Raw genomic sequence first — 15,240 nt, forward strand, 5'->3', positions numbered from 1 at the left:
TACGTCTGGTATGGGTGTTACATCACCCATCCCAAAATTGCTCCATGTCAAGCACGCTTAACTATGGAGTTCTTATGGAATGAGCTACCAAAAAGAAGATGCATCTTGTTGATATAGGTAGTACCAAACAATTCTTATAAGCCTCCCTTCAACCATGTAGTCCCATACCTACACGGCCTCAGGATCCCTCTCATTCCGATGTGATTCGGTTCCTCTATAGCTGTCGGAAGGCGCTCATTGTCGTGCCTTGTGCACCGGCGATCACTCCCCTGCTCTCGTCAGCTGTGGGTGTTACAGTACAATTATGAAATCTAGTCAATATGATATTAGTTAACTCATTTTTTATAGTAATTTCTTCAACTTCATATGCCTACCAAATCACCATTGTTAATGGCAGAATATATACACAGCTCAATGTTTTTACGTTTTATAAATTTAATATTCCCTTATGCAAAAGGTCTCTGTTACATACTACTTGGTAAAGACTTGTTTAGTTCTTAGAATCATGTCTACAATCTAGCACATGGTGGTGCAACCACTACCTTGGTTACCTGGTTCATGTGTCACACAAGACACGATAACATCATCTAACACATTGTTCCTATTCAATTGTTCCCCTTGCCTCTTAGTTTTTCGTCTTAACTGATCTTCTTCTAGTTTTTGTGATTGTTACTTTGGAAGATTCACGTAATGTCGACACAAAACGAGTTCTTGAGTTGAGTGTGTGAGTCGTCTTCACCCTTGTTGCACCTTTGTTGCTGGTGGCATGCCTTCAGATTACATGATTCGCCTTCACAATTCCGGTTGCAAAGCATCCAGAAGCATTTATCATTTGGACCAAGACAAACCTATATGCAGGACACAGAAGGATTGCTCTTTAGACTCTTAAGTGTTCCCCTTCTTGTAGAAGTGTTCCCCTTTTGCAGAAACGTAAGTTTAAGTGTAAAGTCGACAATATTAATATTGGACGATGAATTCAACTTGAAAGTTTCAGATTTTGGACTCTCCGGATTGGCTAACAGTCACGTGTAAACCTATTTACAGATGTTTTTATAACTCGAACAAGTTCATAAAAGTATTCATTCATAACACTGATCAGCTTTTTAAGCACTTTCTTATTCCTTCAATCTTCAAATTATGATACTAACGAGAATTTGATTACGTTAACTAAGAACAATAGTGAGAACGATAATGCTAGTGCATGAACTGTCTCCCATTTTTAAACTTCTCTTGAAATTTCCATTTTTTTCTTTCAATTTCTGACTTCACAAAATCATCATAAAAAAATGTCTTTAATTGGTTTTATGTACTCATTTCAATGATTAGTGTTTTTTATGTTCTCATTTGATTGATTTGATTATTTATGTATTCACTCTTGTTCCTAGGCCACGTAATTTTTTGTTTAAGGAATTGATTTATTTTATTCATTGCCTCTTTCTTTCATTAGTAAAAATGATGATGGTGGTGGCGAGGTGAGGTCAGGGTTTGAAATAGCGGGTGCGGTAATCATTGCGGTTAAATAGGGTTTTAAGTGATGGGGATCGTGTCGGGATCTCTGACATTGCGGAGAATTGCATTCAAATGTGCCCGATGAAGCCTAGCTAGTCGCAGCCACGTTGTGATTTTGGCAACATCGAAAAAATTTATGCCGCAGTCAACTAGGGTTTTAAGGGATGTCATTGAGCTTGCCATGAACTATTACTGCACTGAGAATGCCATTGAGTCTGCCATATAACATTAAATTGAAAAACAGGATTGAAGCAGAGATAAGAGGTAAAAAAAAGTGGTGATGATCGACATAAATTGGTAGTGATAAGTTGTGAGGACTCGATGCAAAGAATGAAATGTGCGTATGAATAAATCTTAATTATTCTATATGCTACAGATATTATGATACTTATTTATAAGAGTGTCAAAATTGCATATCATCAAAATTGCAATCTGAACATAACTGTGATAATGGTCTCAAAAAAAAAAATAGCTGCCCCCTCTTTACCATAACCCTTTTGCAAACTCTCCTTGGGACGTAAAGGTTTGTCGCACTATATTCAATATCGAAGTAACTAAAGTGAGACTTGATAAGTTGAATTTTCAGGTAAAAACAATCATCAAATCAATAAATTATTTTCTAACTAAAAACATGAAATGTGTCAACAAAGCATATATAGAAGAGAGTTATATCAAAAATATTTAAAATAAGATTAAAAATATATGTGCACAAAAATATTTAAAATATTATTAAAAATAATATTTAAAAATAAGATTAATAATATTTAAAATATTATTAATCTTATTTAAAAATATTTAAAATAAGATTAAAAATATATGTGCACAAAATATTATTAAAAATATTTAAAATATTATTAAAAATATATACTAATTGTAATATTTTTTATATTACAATTAAAAATATTTAAAATAACAAAAAATATCCATATACTAGTCAAGATGTAGCTCGATTAAAACAAAATTACCAAAAAAAAATGATTTTTGTGCACCTTAGTTCTTTACTTTTATCACTTTCAACAATCACATACAAAAGCTGTCAAATACAAGTTTGATTACAAAAATTACGAAATGCAAATGTATAAGAAAAATGTATTCAACACCCAACTCTATAAAATTAATAAGAGCTTCACTTCAAAGATGTGAGGCCAACAACTATGGAGGACCTCAGTGTGCAGCATTATTGGTATATCTACAAGTGGAAGGAAGACAACAAAAATTATTATCTCCCATGCTTTTATATTTCTATTGACTACTTACTAAGAGTGTGTTAACTAGGTTTAAGTGTTAATCCCAGGTTAACGAAATTTAAATTTACGCACACCATCACTTAAAATTTAAAATAAGGTTAACACAAACTAAGTTTAAGTATGTACGCTTAAACTTAACAAAAGTATGTACAAATTGTTAACATTTTGCATACTTAAACTTAGTTTAGGTATGCGCAAATGTTAACTGAAGGTTAACGTAGTTTAAATTTAAGAATGACTATATCACTTAAAATAAAGTTAACATAAATTAAGTTTAAGTGTGTACATATAAATTCAATTTAAGTATATACATGTAAACTCAGTTTACGTATGCACAAACTACTACCTTTACCATTTACTTTTATGGGCTATTTTTTTTTTCTTTCTCCAAACTACTTCATTCAATTGAGTTTTGGAAGATAAAGAAGAGTGAGTTTCCGTGAAGAGAAGAGAAGGGGAGAGAAGAGAACATGAGTGATTGTGTCCTAAGTTTGGGAAGGAGGAACACGCTGATTAGATTTTAGAAGATATGAAATGGTTTTGGTACAATTGAAAATTTATTTTGTTTTAAGGGTAGTTTAGTCATTTTAAATCATTTTATGGTGTAACTAGGTTTTATTGGAGTGTAACTAGAAATTTTCCTATTTGAATTCCTTTAAAAAAAATTAAACCTACTTTAACATAACAAAAAAAAATATTATTTTCAACTTTTAGGCCTATGTTAACGCTCAAGTCAAAAAAATATAAACGTGGAACGTAGAAAAGTATTTATAGTCCCCGTGAGCATAACTCAGTAGACAGGGAAATGCATTGTTATATGCAGGGACCGGAGTTCGAACCACGGACACCCCACTTATTCACCTTGAAAAGTTATTCTAGCCACTGGGCTACTTGACAAAAAAAAAAGTATTTATATATAATGTAAGATTAAACCTATTTTATTTTATATTATTATTAACTAGAAAGAGTAAAGTTGGATTTTAGAAAAAAAATAATAAGGGTAAGAATAGAAGAAAAAATTATAAGCTATAAGGTTAAACACTATTTAAAACAACGTTTAAAAAATAAGCTATAAGCTCGTGAAAAACTTATCGTTTACTCATAATAAAACAAACCAATATTACACTTCGGTAGGGTCAAGTGTATAATTTTATTTTTTTGAGGAAAGGGTTTCAAGTGTATATAAAACAACTTCCCTAAAAAAAATGTATATAAAAAAACTTGGTCCTTAAAAAAAAAAAATTTACTTAATCCATATATATACACTTCGGTAGGGTTTCAATGTATTTTACAGGTATACATAGTTCATCAGCAGCGGCCACAAACCAAACATGAGGCAACGATGTGCAACCAGAACAAGAAATCCTCTCAACCTGCTTACTTTATTAACACTCGATTTGTTGTTAGAAATCTTGTATAGGCTCCCTGTGAAGTCACTCTTGAAACTCAAGTGTGTCTGTAAGTCCTTGAATTCAATAATTTCCGATCCCAAATTCGCTAAAGATCACCTTCGCTTGTCACAGACCAACCATTACCACCTCCTCTTATGCCCATGGAGTTTGTTTTCAAGAAGGGAGTTAATTCTCTCGGATATATAACTTCCCTCTATTTTAAGCAACTCACCTGGCACCATCCCAGAGACAAAGCTCAAGATCCCTTTAAACCTTTGTGACAGTTATGCTCACGTGATTGACTCTTGCAATGGCATCGTCTTGTTAAGAAATTACAACAGCCGTTACAAATATGGTAATATGGTAGTATTGAACCCTTGTACCGGAAAATTGAAGGGATTGCCACCTTTAAACTTCTTTGGCAATATAATAAAAACTTTATACAGCTTCGGGTATGATCGTTTCACTGATAATTACAAAGTAATTTCTGTTGCATGCTATCAATATTACAAAAATTATGCATTTTGGAAAACTCATGTTAAGGTTCATACTTTAGGTAGCAATGTTTGGAGAAGGATTCCAGATTTTCCTTCTGAATACAAGGGAGAACCTGAAGGGCGGGTTGGGAAATTTGTAAGTGGCGCCATTCATTGGGTCATAAAAGATCAAGATAATGGCTCTTCACGGGTCATTCTTTCCCTTGATTTAGGTAGCGAGTCTTATCAAGAGATTTTGCAGCCTGATTATGGTCTAGATCATAGTCACAGAATTCGCTGTCCTTCAAGGGAACCGCGAATTGGTACGCGCGTTCCGGTTCGCGGTACTTTTGCGAACTGGTTCGTCCGAATTCGCATCTGAATTCGCAGAAAGCAACGTACCGGCAAGATGAAGAGAGAACCGTTCAAAATTCTCACAGTTTGTAATGGACACTCACCCTGCAACCCCAATAATTGCAGAAGCAGAACATAAGATTGCAAAGGAAAAGGAAGCGTGAAGCGGGACAATATTCAATTGCTGTAAATTAAGTGTTAAGAAATTGACATATGGAATAATTGGGTGCTGGACTGGAGAAAGAAGAACCGAAGAAGATGAAAAGTTTGTTTTTTTTGGTTCTGTAGATGAGAGAAAACGAAAGGTTAAAGAGAGAGAGAGGGGCCATTGATTTGGTAAAGTGAATTTAGGTTTTTTTTAAAGCTTTTGTTTTTCTTCTTTCTCGGTAACCAGGAATTTTTTTGGTGACTGTTATTATTATTGTATACGATGCATATGGGTATCTAAACTAATTTAATGGTTATTGCTAAACGATGCATAGGTAATTGCTCTTTTTTGTAAACGATGCATAGGTCTAAACTACTTTAATGGTTATTGTTAAAAAAAATAACAATAATTAAATTACTTTGTAAATAGTTGTGAGCTGTCAACAATAATTAAAAAAATAATTCTTGTAAAAAAAAAAATTAAAAAATAACAATAATTGAGTTACTTTGTAAATGGCAGTCAACGATGCTTTTTTTACTCTTTTTTTTTTATTTTGGAAAGACTTAATATTTTTACTCATGTGTTTTAATTTTTAACTAAATAATTTATTTTATTCACAACGTATCAAATAATATGTTAAAAACGTACCGCGAACCCAAATAGCGTACCGACTATGTATACCTCCTTCGAGGAACTTTGTATAGTGTTCTAAATAAGTATGTAAAGGATATGTTAAAAATTTAAAAGTTTAAGCACAATTAAGCAAATTTTAATTTTACAAGGACTAAAAGTATGTATTGGTCCCTGTTAAATTAAAATTTGTTTAATTATACTTAAACATTTATATTTTTAAATGATTTTTAACAGACATGTTAAGAACATTATAATAATCTCTTTTATAAAAAATTATAATTTTATAACATGTAAAAAACTTAATCATCCACAAAATAAAATTAACGAAAATTTGGACCTAAAAATAAAATTTTGAGCTAACTTATTGCGGTGGAACGTTTTATAATGTTTTAAAAAAGTATGTAAAAAATCATTAAAAAATTTAAAAATTTAAGCATAATTAAAACAATTTTAATTTAACAGGGACTAAAAACACTAACGGAAAATTTTGTATGGACTAAAAAGTCTGATTTGTTTTTATAGGGACTAAAAACAAAACTGCAGATATTTATAGAGACCAAAAACTTAATTAACCCTTAAATATTTTAAAAAAATATAACAAACACGGTTGAATAAAATAAATAAGCTAAGGTTGAACAAAATTTATTTTATTTAATGTTACCTCTACCTTTTATAGTGAAAATTAATTGATGGTAAAAACTGTGTATAATTAATCATGTTTGATGTTATAAGCACTTTTAGACATACCATCTTAATGTTAAACGGTATATATGCACTTTTTAATGAAGTTGGCGTTTAGAGTTTTTGTTTTAGGGTTAGGGTTAGGGTTTATTATATGAAGAGTATAGAGTTTAGGTTTATGGAGTATATGTTTAGGGAGTATAAACTAAACGTCGAATGAACCAATGTGATCATCCACAATGAAGAAATAGGATTTGGGATTTAGAGAGTATAAGGTTAGGGTTTATGGAGTATAAGGTTTAGGGAGTACTAACTAAAAGTCGAATGAACCAATATGATCATCCACAATGATTCAGTTGTTTAGGTTGAATTGTGAATCATTCAAATGTCTCTTAGGGTTTTGCATTTAGAGTTTATGTTTTAGGGTTAGGGTTAGGGTCAGGGTTTGGGATTTAGAGAGTATAAGGTTAGGGTTTATGGAGTATATGTTTAGGGAGTATAAACTAAACGTCGAACGAACCAATGTGATCATCCACAATGATTCAGTTGTTTAGGTTGAATTGTGAATCATTCAAATGTCTCTTAGGGTTTTGCATTTAGAGTTTATGTTTTAGGGTTAGGGTTAGGGTTAGGGTTTGGGATTTAGAGAGTATAAGGTTAGGGTTTATGGAGTATAAGGTTTAGGAAGTACTAACTAAAAGTCGAATGAACCAATATGATCATCCACAATGATTCAACTTAGTAGATTGAAATTTGATCAATTCGATCCGTTTTAATCATTTGCAATGATTCGACTTAGTAGATTGAAATGTTTTAAAAAAGTATGTAAAAAATCATTAAAAAATTTAAAAATTTAAGCATAATTAAAACAATTTTAATTTAACAGGGACTAAAAACACTAACGGAAAATTTTGTATGGACTAAAAAGTCTGATTTGTTTTTATAGGGACTAAAAACAAAACTGCAGATATTTATAGAGACCAAAAACTTAATTAACCCTTAAATATTTTAATAAAATATAACAAACACGGTTGAATAAAATAAATAAGCTAAGGTTGAACAAAATTTATTTTATTTAATGTTACCTCTACCTTTTATAGTGAAAATTAATTGATGGTAAAAACTGTGTATAATTAATCATGTTTGATGTTATAAGCACTTTTAGACATACCATCTTAATGTTAAACGGTATATATGCACTTTTTAATGAAGTTGGCGTTTAGAGTTTTTGTTTTAGGGTTAGGGTTAGGGTTTATTATATGAAGAGTATAGAGTTTAGGTTTATGGAGTATATGTTTAGGGAGTATAAACTAAACGTCGAATGAACCAATGTGATCATCCACAATGAAGAAATAGGATTTGGGATTTAGAGAGTATAAGGTTAGGGTTTATGGAGTATAAGGTTTAGGGAGTACTAACTAAAAGTCGAATGAACCAATATGATCATCCACAATGATTCAGTTGTTTAGGTTGAATTGTGAATCATTCAAATGTCTCTTAGGGTTTTGCATTTAGAGTTTATGTTTTAGGGTTAGGGTTAGGGTCAGGGTTTGGGATTTAGAGAGTATAAGGTTAGGGTTTATGGAGTATATGTTTAGGGAGTATAAACTAAACGTCGAACGAACCAATGTGATCATCCACAATGATTCAGTTGTTTAGGTTGAATTGTGAATCATTCAAATGTCTCTTAGGGTTTTGCATTTAGAGTTTATGTTTTAGGGTTAGGGTTAGGGTTAGGGTTTGGGATTTAGAGAGTATAAGGTTAGGGTTTATGGAGTATAAGGTTTAGGAAGTACTAACTAAAAGTCGAATGAACCAATATGATCATCCACAATGATTCAACTTAGTAGATTGAAATTTGATCAATTCGATCCGTTTTAATCATTTGCAATGATTCGACTTAGTAGATTGAAATGTTTTAAAAAAGTATGTAAAAAATCATTAAAAAATTTAAAAATTTAAGCATAATTAAAACAATTTTAATTTAACAGGGACTAAAAACACTAACGGAAAATTTTGTATGGACTAAAAAGTCTGATTTGTTTTTATAGGGACTAAAAACAAAACTGCAGATATTTATAGAGACCAAAAACTTAATTAACCCTTAAATATTTTAATAAAATATAACAAACACGGTTGAATAAAATAAATAAGCTAAGGTTGAACAAAATTTATTTTATTTAATGTTACCTCTACCTTTTATAGTGAAAATTAATTGATGGTAAAAACTGTGTATAATTAATCATGTTTGATGTTATAAGCACTTTTAGACATACCATCTTAATGTTAAACGGTATATATGCACTTTTTAATGAAGTTGGCGTTTAGAGTTTTTGTTTTAGGGTTAGGGTTAGGGTTTATTATATGAAGAGTATAGAGTTTAGGTTTATGGAGTATATGTTTAGGGAGTATAAACTAAACGTCGAATGAACCAATGTGATCATCCACAATGAAGAAATAGGATTTGGGATTTAGAGAGTATAAGGTTAGGGTTTATGGAGTATAAGGTTTAGGGAGTACTAACTAAAAGTCGAATGAACCAATATGATCATCCACAATGATTCAGTTGTTTAGGTTGAATTGTGAATCATTCAAATGTCTCTTAGGGTTTTGCATTTAGAGTTTATGTTTTAGGGTTAGGGTTAGGGTCAGGGTTTGGGATTTAGAGAGTATAAGGTTAGGGTTTATGGAGTATATGTTTAGGGAGTATAAACTAAACGTCGAACGAACCAATGTGATCATCCACAATGATTCAGTTGTTTAGGTTGAATTGTGAATCATTCAAATGTCTCTTAGGGTTTTGCATTTAGAGTTTATGTTTTAGGGTTAGGGTTAGGGTTAGGGTTTGGGATTTAGAGAGTATAAGGTTAGGGTTTATGGAGTATAAGGTTTAGGAAGTACTAACTAAAAGTCGAATGAACCAATATGATCATCCACAATGATTCAACTTAGTAGATTGAAATTTGATCAATTCGATCCGTTTTAATCATTTGCAATGATTCGACTTAGTAGATTGAAATGTTTTAAAAAAGTATGTAAAAAATCATTAAAAAATTTAAAAATTTAAGCATAATTAAAACAATTTTAATTTAACAGGGACTAAAAACACTAACGGAAAATTTTGTATGGACTAAAAAGTCTGATTTGTTTTTATAGGGACTAAAAACAAAACTGCAGATATTTATAGAGACCAAAAACTTAATTAACCCTTAAATATTTTAATAAAATATAACAAACACGGTTGAATAAAATAAATAAGCTAAGGTTGAACAAAATTTATTTTATTTAATGTTACCTCTACCTTTTATAGTGAAAATTAATTGATGGTAAAAACTGTGTATAATTAATCATGTTTGATGTTATAAGCACTTTTAGACATACCATCTTAATGTTAAACGGTATATATGCACTTTTTAATGAAGTTGGCGTTTAGAGTTTTTGTTTTAGGGTTAGGGTTAGGGTTTATTATATGAAGAGTATAGAGTTTAGGTTTATGGAGTATATGTTTAGGGAGTATAAACTAAACGTCGAATGAACCAATGTGATCATCCACAATGAAGAAATAGGATTTGGGATTTAGAGAGTATAAGGTTAGGGTTTATGGAGTATAAGGTTTAGGGAGTACTAACTAAAAGTCGAATGAACCAATATGATCATCCACAATGATTCAGTTGTTTAGGTTGAATTGTGAATCATTCAAATGTCTCTTAGGGTTTTGCATTTAGAGTTTATGTTTTAGGGTTAGGGTTAGGGTCAGGGTTTGGGATTTAGAGAGTATAAGGTTAGGGTTTATGGAGTATATGTTTAGGGAGTATAAACTAAACGTCGAACGAACCAATGTGATCATCCACAATGATTCAGTTGTTTAGGTTGAATTGTGAATCATTCAAATGTCTCTTAGGGTTTTGCATTTAGAGTTTATGTTTTAGGGTTAGGGTTAGGGTTAGGGTTTGGGATTTAGAGAGTATAAGGTTAGGGTTTATGGAGTATAAGGTTTAGGAAGTACTAACTAAAAGTCGAATGAACCAATATGATCATCCACAATGATTCAACTTAGTAGATTGAAATTTGATCAATTCGATCCGTTTTAATCATTTGCAATGATTCGACTTAGTAGATTGAAATGTGATCCATTCGATCCTTATTATAAAAACTTTTTACCAAAAAAAAAAATCATAGTCCTCCAAAATAATCACCGTAAAATATAAATAGGTACTAAAAATGAGTAAAAAAAATTAAAGATTAAACTTGAAACTTAACATTAAAGAATAAAAAAAAAATACATATATTATTCATTCAATTATGTGACCTTTTAGTCACTAACACAACTAATCCAGGAGGGGCAAAAAATTGGACATGTAAGCATTGCAGAAATGGCTACAACAGCTCATATACAAGAATTCATTATCATTTCTTTGGTGCTCCACCAGGAAAAAAAAGCGGCATTCAAAGATGTCCAACAATGATTACTGACAGAGAAGCTTATGCAAAACTTATAAAAAGAGTTCGAGAAGCAGAGAAATCTGGTGTGACTTCATCCTTAAAGTCTTCTACAATCACTAAAAGGGAAAAAGGAAGTTGCTCTAAGCCTCTTGAGGATGTGTTTCAGGTTATGGGAAGGGATGCTGTTGATATGAAGATAATGAGAGCATTGTGTGCAAATGGAATTCCATTTAATGTATTAAGAAATCCTCAATTTGTGGAAATGGTGACAGCCATCAACAGTGGACCTAAAGGCTACAAACCTCCTTCTTCAGAAAAGGCAAGAACAAATCTTTTAGATGAGTGCCAGAGATCTGTTGACAAAGATTTAGCTCCTATCAAAGACACTTGGTATCATCATGGTGTCTCTATTGTATCTGATGGATGGAGTAATGTAAAGCATAAGCCACTCATAAATGTTCTTGCTGTGAATAGCAGAGCTGCTATGTTCATGTATGCAGAAGACTTTTCCAGTATCGAAAAATCAGGGGTTGCTATTGCTGGATTTTTGATCAAAGCTATTGAAGAAATAGGACCATCCAATGTTCTGCAGGTTGTGACAGATAATGCTGCAAACTGTAAAGCTGCAGGGAATGAAGTACAAAAGGTATATAAACATATTTTTTGGTCTCCTTGTGTTGTTCATACGTTGAATTTGATTTTCAAAGACTTTGCTGGAAAATTTGAATGGCTGAGAAACACCTACAAACAAGGAAAGGCTATAGTTAAATACATATTGAATCATAGTCAGGTTTTAGCTATTTTTAGAGCAAACTCAAAATTGGAATTGCTGAAAGTTGCTAAAACTAGATTTGCTTCTCACTATATTCTACTTAGGCGTCTTCTTGAGTGTCGGGAAGCTCTAGCAACCACTGTAGTACTGAATAGTTGGAAAGAATGGGTTAGGAAAGGAGATGAAAACACTAGAAAGATGGGGGCTCTAGTTGCTGAGACAATTGCTAGTGAGAGTTTTTGGGAGGAAGTGAAGAATGTGGTTCGAATAACAAAACCAATTTATCTTTTAATTAAATTTGCTGATGGAGAAGGCCCTAAAATGGGAGAGTTTTATGAAAGAATGGATGTCATGCTTGGAGAAATAAATGAAATTATGAAAAACAACAAGTATGCAAGTTGTTCCTCTGAGATGGAATCGATAATTACTGCCAGATGGACAAAAATGAACTATACTATTCATTGTCTTGGATTTGCTCTAACCCCTAGATTTTACGATACAAATTACCTTGCAACACTTGCTCCAGGAGGTATAGCCAGAAAAGCTCCAAATCAAGATAAAGAAGTGGTCACCGCAGTGATGGAAGCCTTTGAAAAAATATCAGAAAATTCAGAGGAGCAAAAGTTGTTACGTGATCAGTTTGCTAGATTTCACACAAAGAAAGGAATATACGCAATGGCTGCAGCTCAGTTGGATGCGGTTACCATGGATGCTATTGATTGGTGGTCGACGTATGGATCAGAAACTCCCGAGCTAGCTCAGGTTGCAAAGAAGGTGCTCTCTCAGCCGATAAGTAGTTCATCTGCTGAAAGATCTTGGAGTACTTATTCCTACATTCACAGTGTAAAGAGGAATCGACTCAACTGTGAAAGAGCGGACAAGCTGGTGTATATTCATTCAAATATTCGCTTAGAGTCAAGATTTTCTGAGAGCTACAAGAATGGCCAGTTCAAAAATTGGGATATGGATCATGATGACACATACATGGGAGAATCTTCTATGAGGCAGCAAGATACAATCTTGGAATTGGACAATGAAATGAATGGAGGAGTGGATGATAACAGGAATGCAACAAGAAGGGATGCAATCAAGAGAGGAAAAAGAATTAAAAAGTGATAGTTTTAATGGGTGATTTTATCGTATCTTTGTTGAGAGGATTTGGCAGATTTTGGATGCAAATGCAGTTTCTTTGTTGAGAGAATTTAGCAGAATTTTTGGATGGAATAGATCAATGGGTGTGTGTTTCTATTGGTTGTTATATCAATTCTGTTTGCAATTGTGCTGTGATTGAACCACGTTGGGCTTTTAATATAATGAATGAATTTTTATTTGCTCTCTAAAAAAAATAGATTTCATTTTCTATTATATTTTTTGTTAATTAAATATTTTTTTATTAGTAACGTACCGATTATTATATTTGAACGTACCATGAACCAAAATAGCGTACCGACTCTGTATACCCCCCACGTACCTAGTTTTTTGAAAGTCGCGAACCGCGTACCCGAATTCGTACCACGTACCGAAGCGAATGGCGAACCGTGTGACTATGGTCTAGATGAACCTCTAGAGTGCTTCAAACTGGGGGTCTCGAGGGATTGCTTATGTGTCCTTGCTCACACCGACACTCTTTTGGATATTTGGATTATGAATGAATATGGAAATAAGGATTCTTGGACTAAATTGTTCACCGTTCCATACACAGAATTCATTGATTATTACTATGCCGGTCTGCTTTGTATCAATGAAGAGGATGACCAAGTGTTGCTAGACTTTTTCGGTAAATTATATGTTTACAATTACAAGAATGTTACTGTGAAGAAGATTCCGAAGATTCATGGACTCCCTTGTACTAACTTCTCCTCTAATGTATACGTTGAGAGTCTCATATCGCCTTGACCTACACGTTTTGCTATGTTGGGTCTCAGAGATTCTCCTTATGTGTTTTCGCCTTAAATGTTATTTATTTTATGTTGCTTCTAGTTTAGGTTGCGTTGAGTTTTTTGCAATTTTTCTGTCATTATTATTACATCAAGATAGCTTAGCCATTGGATTTTGTTGCTGTGTTTTAAATTTGTGTGGGTGAGATTAATCTTATTCATAAGTTACTATTTTATCAATAAATTTTTTATAGCTTAAACCACAGATATGATTGAGTAGAGCATCTGAAACGGACATAGTAAATGATGTTCTGATATTCACTCTCCAGAATAATAAAACAGCAACATGCTTAGGACAATTTTTTGAATCTATGAATATATCTCTTAATTTATGTGCCTGAATCTATGAATCGTTGTTAGTGCTCAAATCTGTAAAAATAAATAGGATCTATTAAAATGTGTTTGAAATTATTTTGCATTATGAGTTAGATTGTACTAAAATGTGTTTGAAATTATTTTGCATTATGAGTTAGATTGCTATTGTTCTATCCAATATTATGAGCATTAGACATCTGTTTTAGCTAAGAGAAATATATTGACTTGCATAGTCGCATGGATTAATCCCCTAGCTTAGTTGTAGTTGTGTAAATATATACAATCGTGTAATTTACCAAAGAACAATTGATTAACACTATTAACCTTTATCTTGCTAATAAACAGTGGTTATGCTTATGCTTCTGCTTTTTCTTGATATGAAGCACAAACAAGACACCGACTTGTCCTTTCAAGAAATAATTTGAGAAAATAAATTAAATGAATGTAATCACATTTGTTTGTGCTGCCTAATTTCTTCTTCTTCTTTTGCTTCTTCAATGCTTTTTCTACTGTTTGTTTTGTTATCGATGCTTCTACCGACTTTTTTTAGCTTCAGCTTCTTTTGTTATGCTTATGCCTTTCTTCATTGCCTTTTCCTTTCTTATTATTCTTGTTCAAAAACGACTTGTCCAAACTGTGGCTCTATGCTTTGAGCACAGAACCAACCTGTGGCGATCCACTCTATTACCTTTTTTATGATCCTCATTTCCAAAAGATTTACCTTGGTTACCTAGTTCATGTGTTCCTCTTCAATTGTTGCCCCGCCTCCTGTGTTCTCGTCTTAATTGCACTTCTTCTAGTTTTTGTCATTGAGTGTTTGAGTATTCGTTCATAACACTTATCACCTTTTAATTTTCAAAGGATCGAAATAGTATTTCCTTCGCATATAGTTTAGATTTATAAGCACTTTTTCTTCTTCATTCCTTCGTTTAGATTTTCAATTGAAACTATGTATTTATCCAGCAACGGGTGTGATCGTCTCACTGGTGATTACAAAGTAGTTGTTGTTAATTGCCCTCAATTACATATGTCTAAATGTATTTGCAAAACCACAGTTAGGGTTCATACTAGGTACCAATTTTTGGAGAAGAATTTCAGACTTCCTTCTAAAATCATTGGTAAATGGCACCCTTAATTGGGGGACCAAGGGAATCCGAGGAAGTCTGTAAGCATTCTTCATTTGGACCAAGACATCCTAATCGGTGGAGTGGAAGGCCTAGAGATTCATTTAGACACAAAGGGATTGCTCTTTAGACTCTTAACTGTTCCCCTTCTAGTAGAGGATTTCATCAGGACCCTTTTACAGCAATTTGTGTAAAGTCATCAAATTCAGA

General features: G+C 32.5%; 1 protein-coding gene and 1 pseudogene across 3 annotated transcripts; both read left to right on the forward strand.

Annotated features, from left to right (window-relative positions):
• Positions 1-4,087: 4,087 nt before the first annotated feature.
• LOC146912031 (F-box/kelch-repeat protein At3g06240-like) lies at positions 4,088-13,591 on the forward strand (annotated as a pseudogene).
• Positions 10,781-12,982, forward strand: LOC146912032 (uncharacterized). 3 transcript variants are annotated; one of them, XM_085718718.1, is made up of 2 exons: positions 10,821-10,965; positions 11,049-12,982. In XM_085718718.1, exon 2 carries the CDS (start codon positions 11,052-11,054, stop codon positions 12,768-12,770), a length of 1,719 nt encoding a protein of 572 aa, XP_085574844.1. In that variant the 5' UTR covers positions 10,821-10,965; positions 11,049-11,051; the 3' UTR covers positions 12,771-12,982. The 3 variants fall into 3 exon arrangements, with proteins under 3 accessions (XP_085574843.1, XP_085574844.1, XP_085574845.1); XM_085718719.1 differs by lacking the exon at positions 10,821-10,965 and having other exon boundaries at positions 11,136-11,272; positions 11,360-12,982; XM_085718717.1 differs by having other exon boundaries at positions 10,781-12,982.
• Positions 13,592-15,240: the final 1,649 nt, after the last annotated feature.

Source organism: Medicago sativa, chromosome 6 (genome assembly GCF_051527215.1).
Source record: "Medicago sativa cultivar Bolivia chromosome 6, Bolivia_mono, whole genome shotgun sequence".
NCBI lineage: Eukaryota > Viridiplantae > Streptophyta > Magnoliopsida > Fabales > Fabaceae > Medicago > Medicago sativa.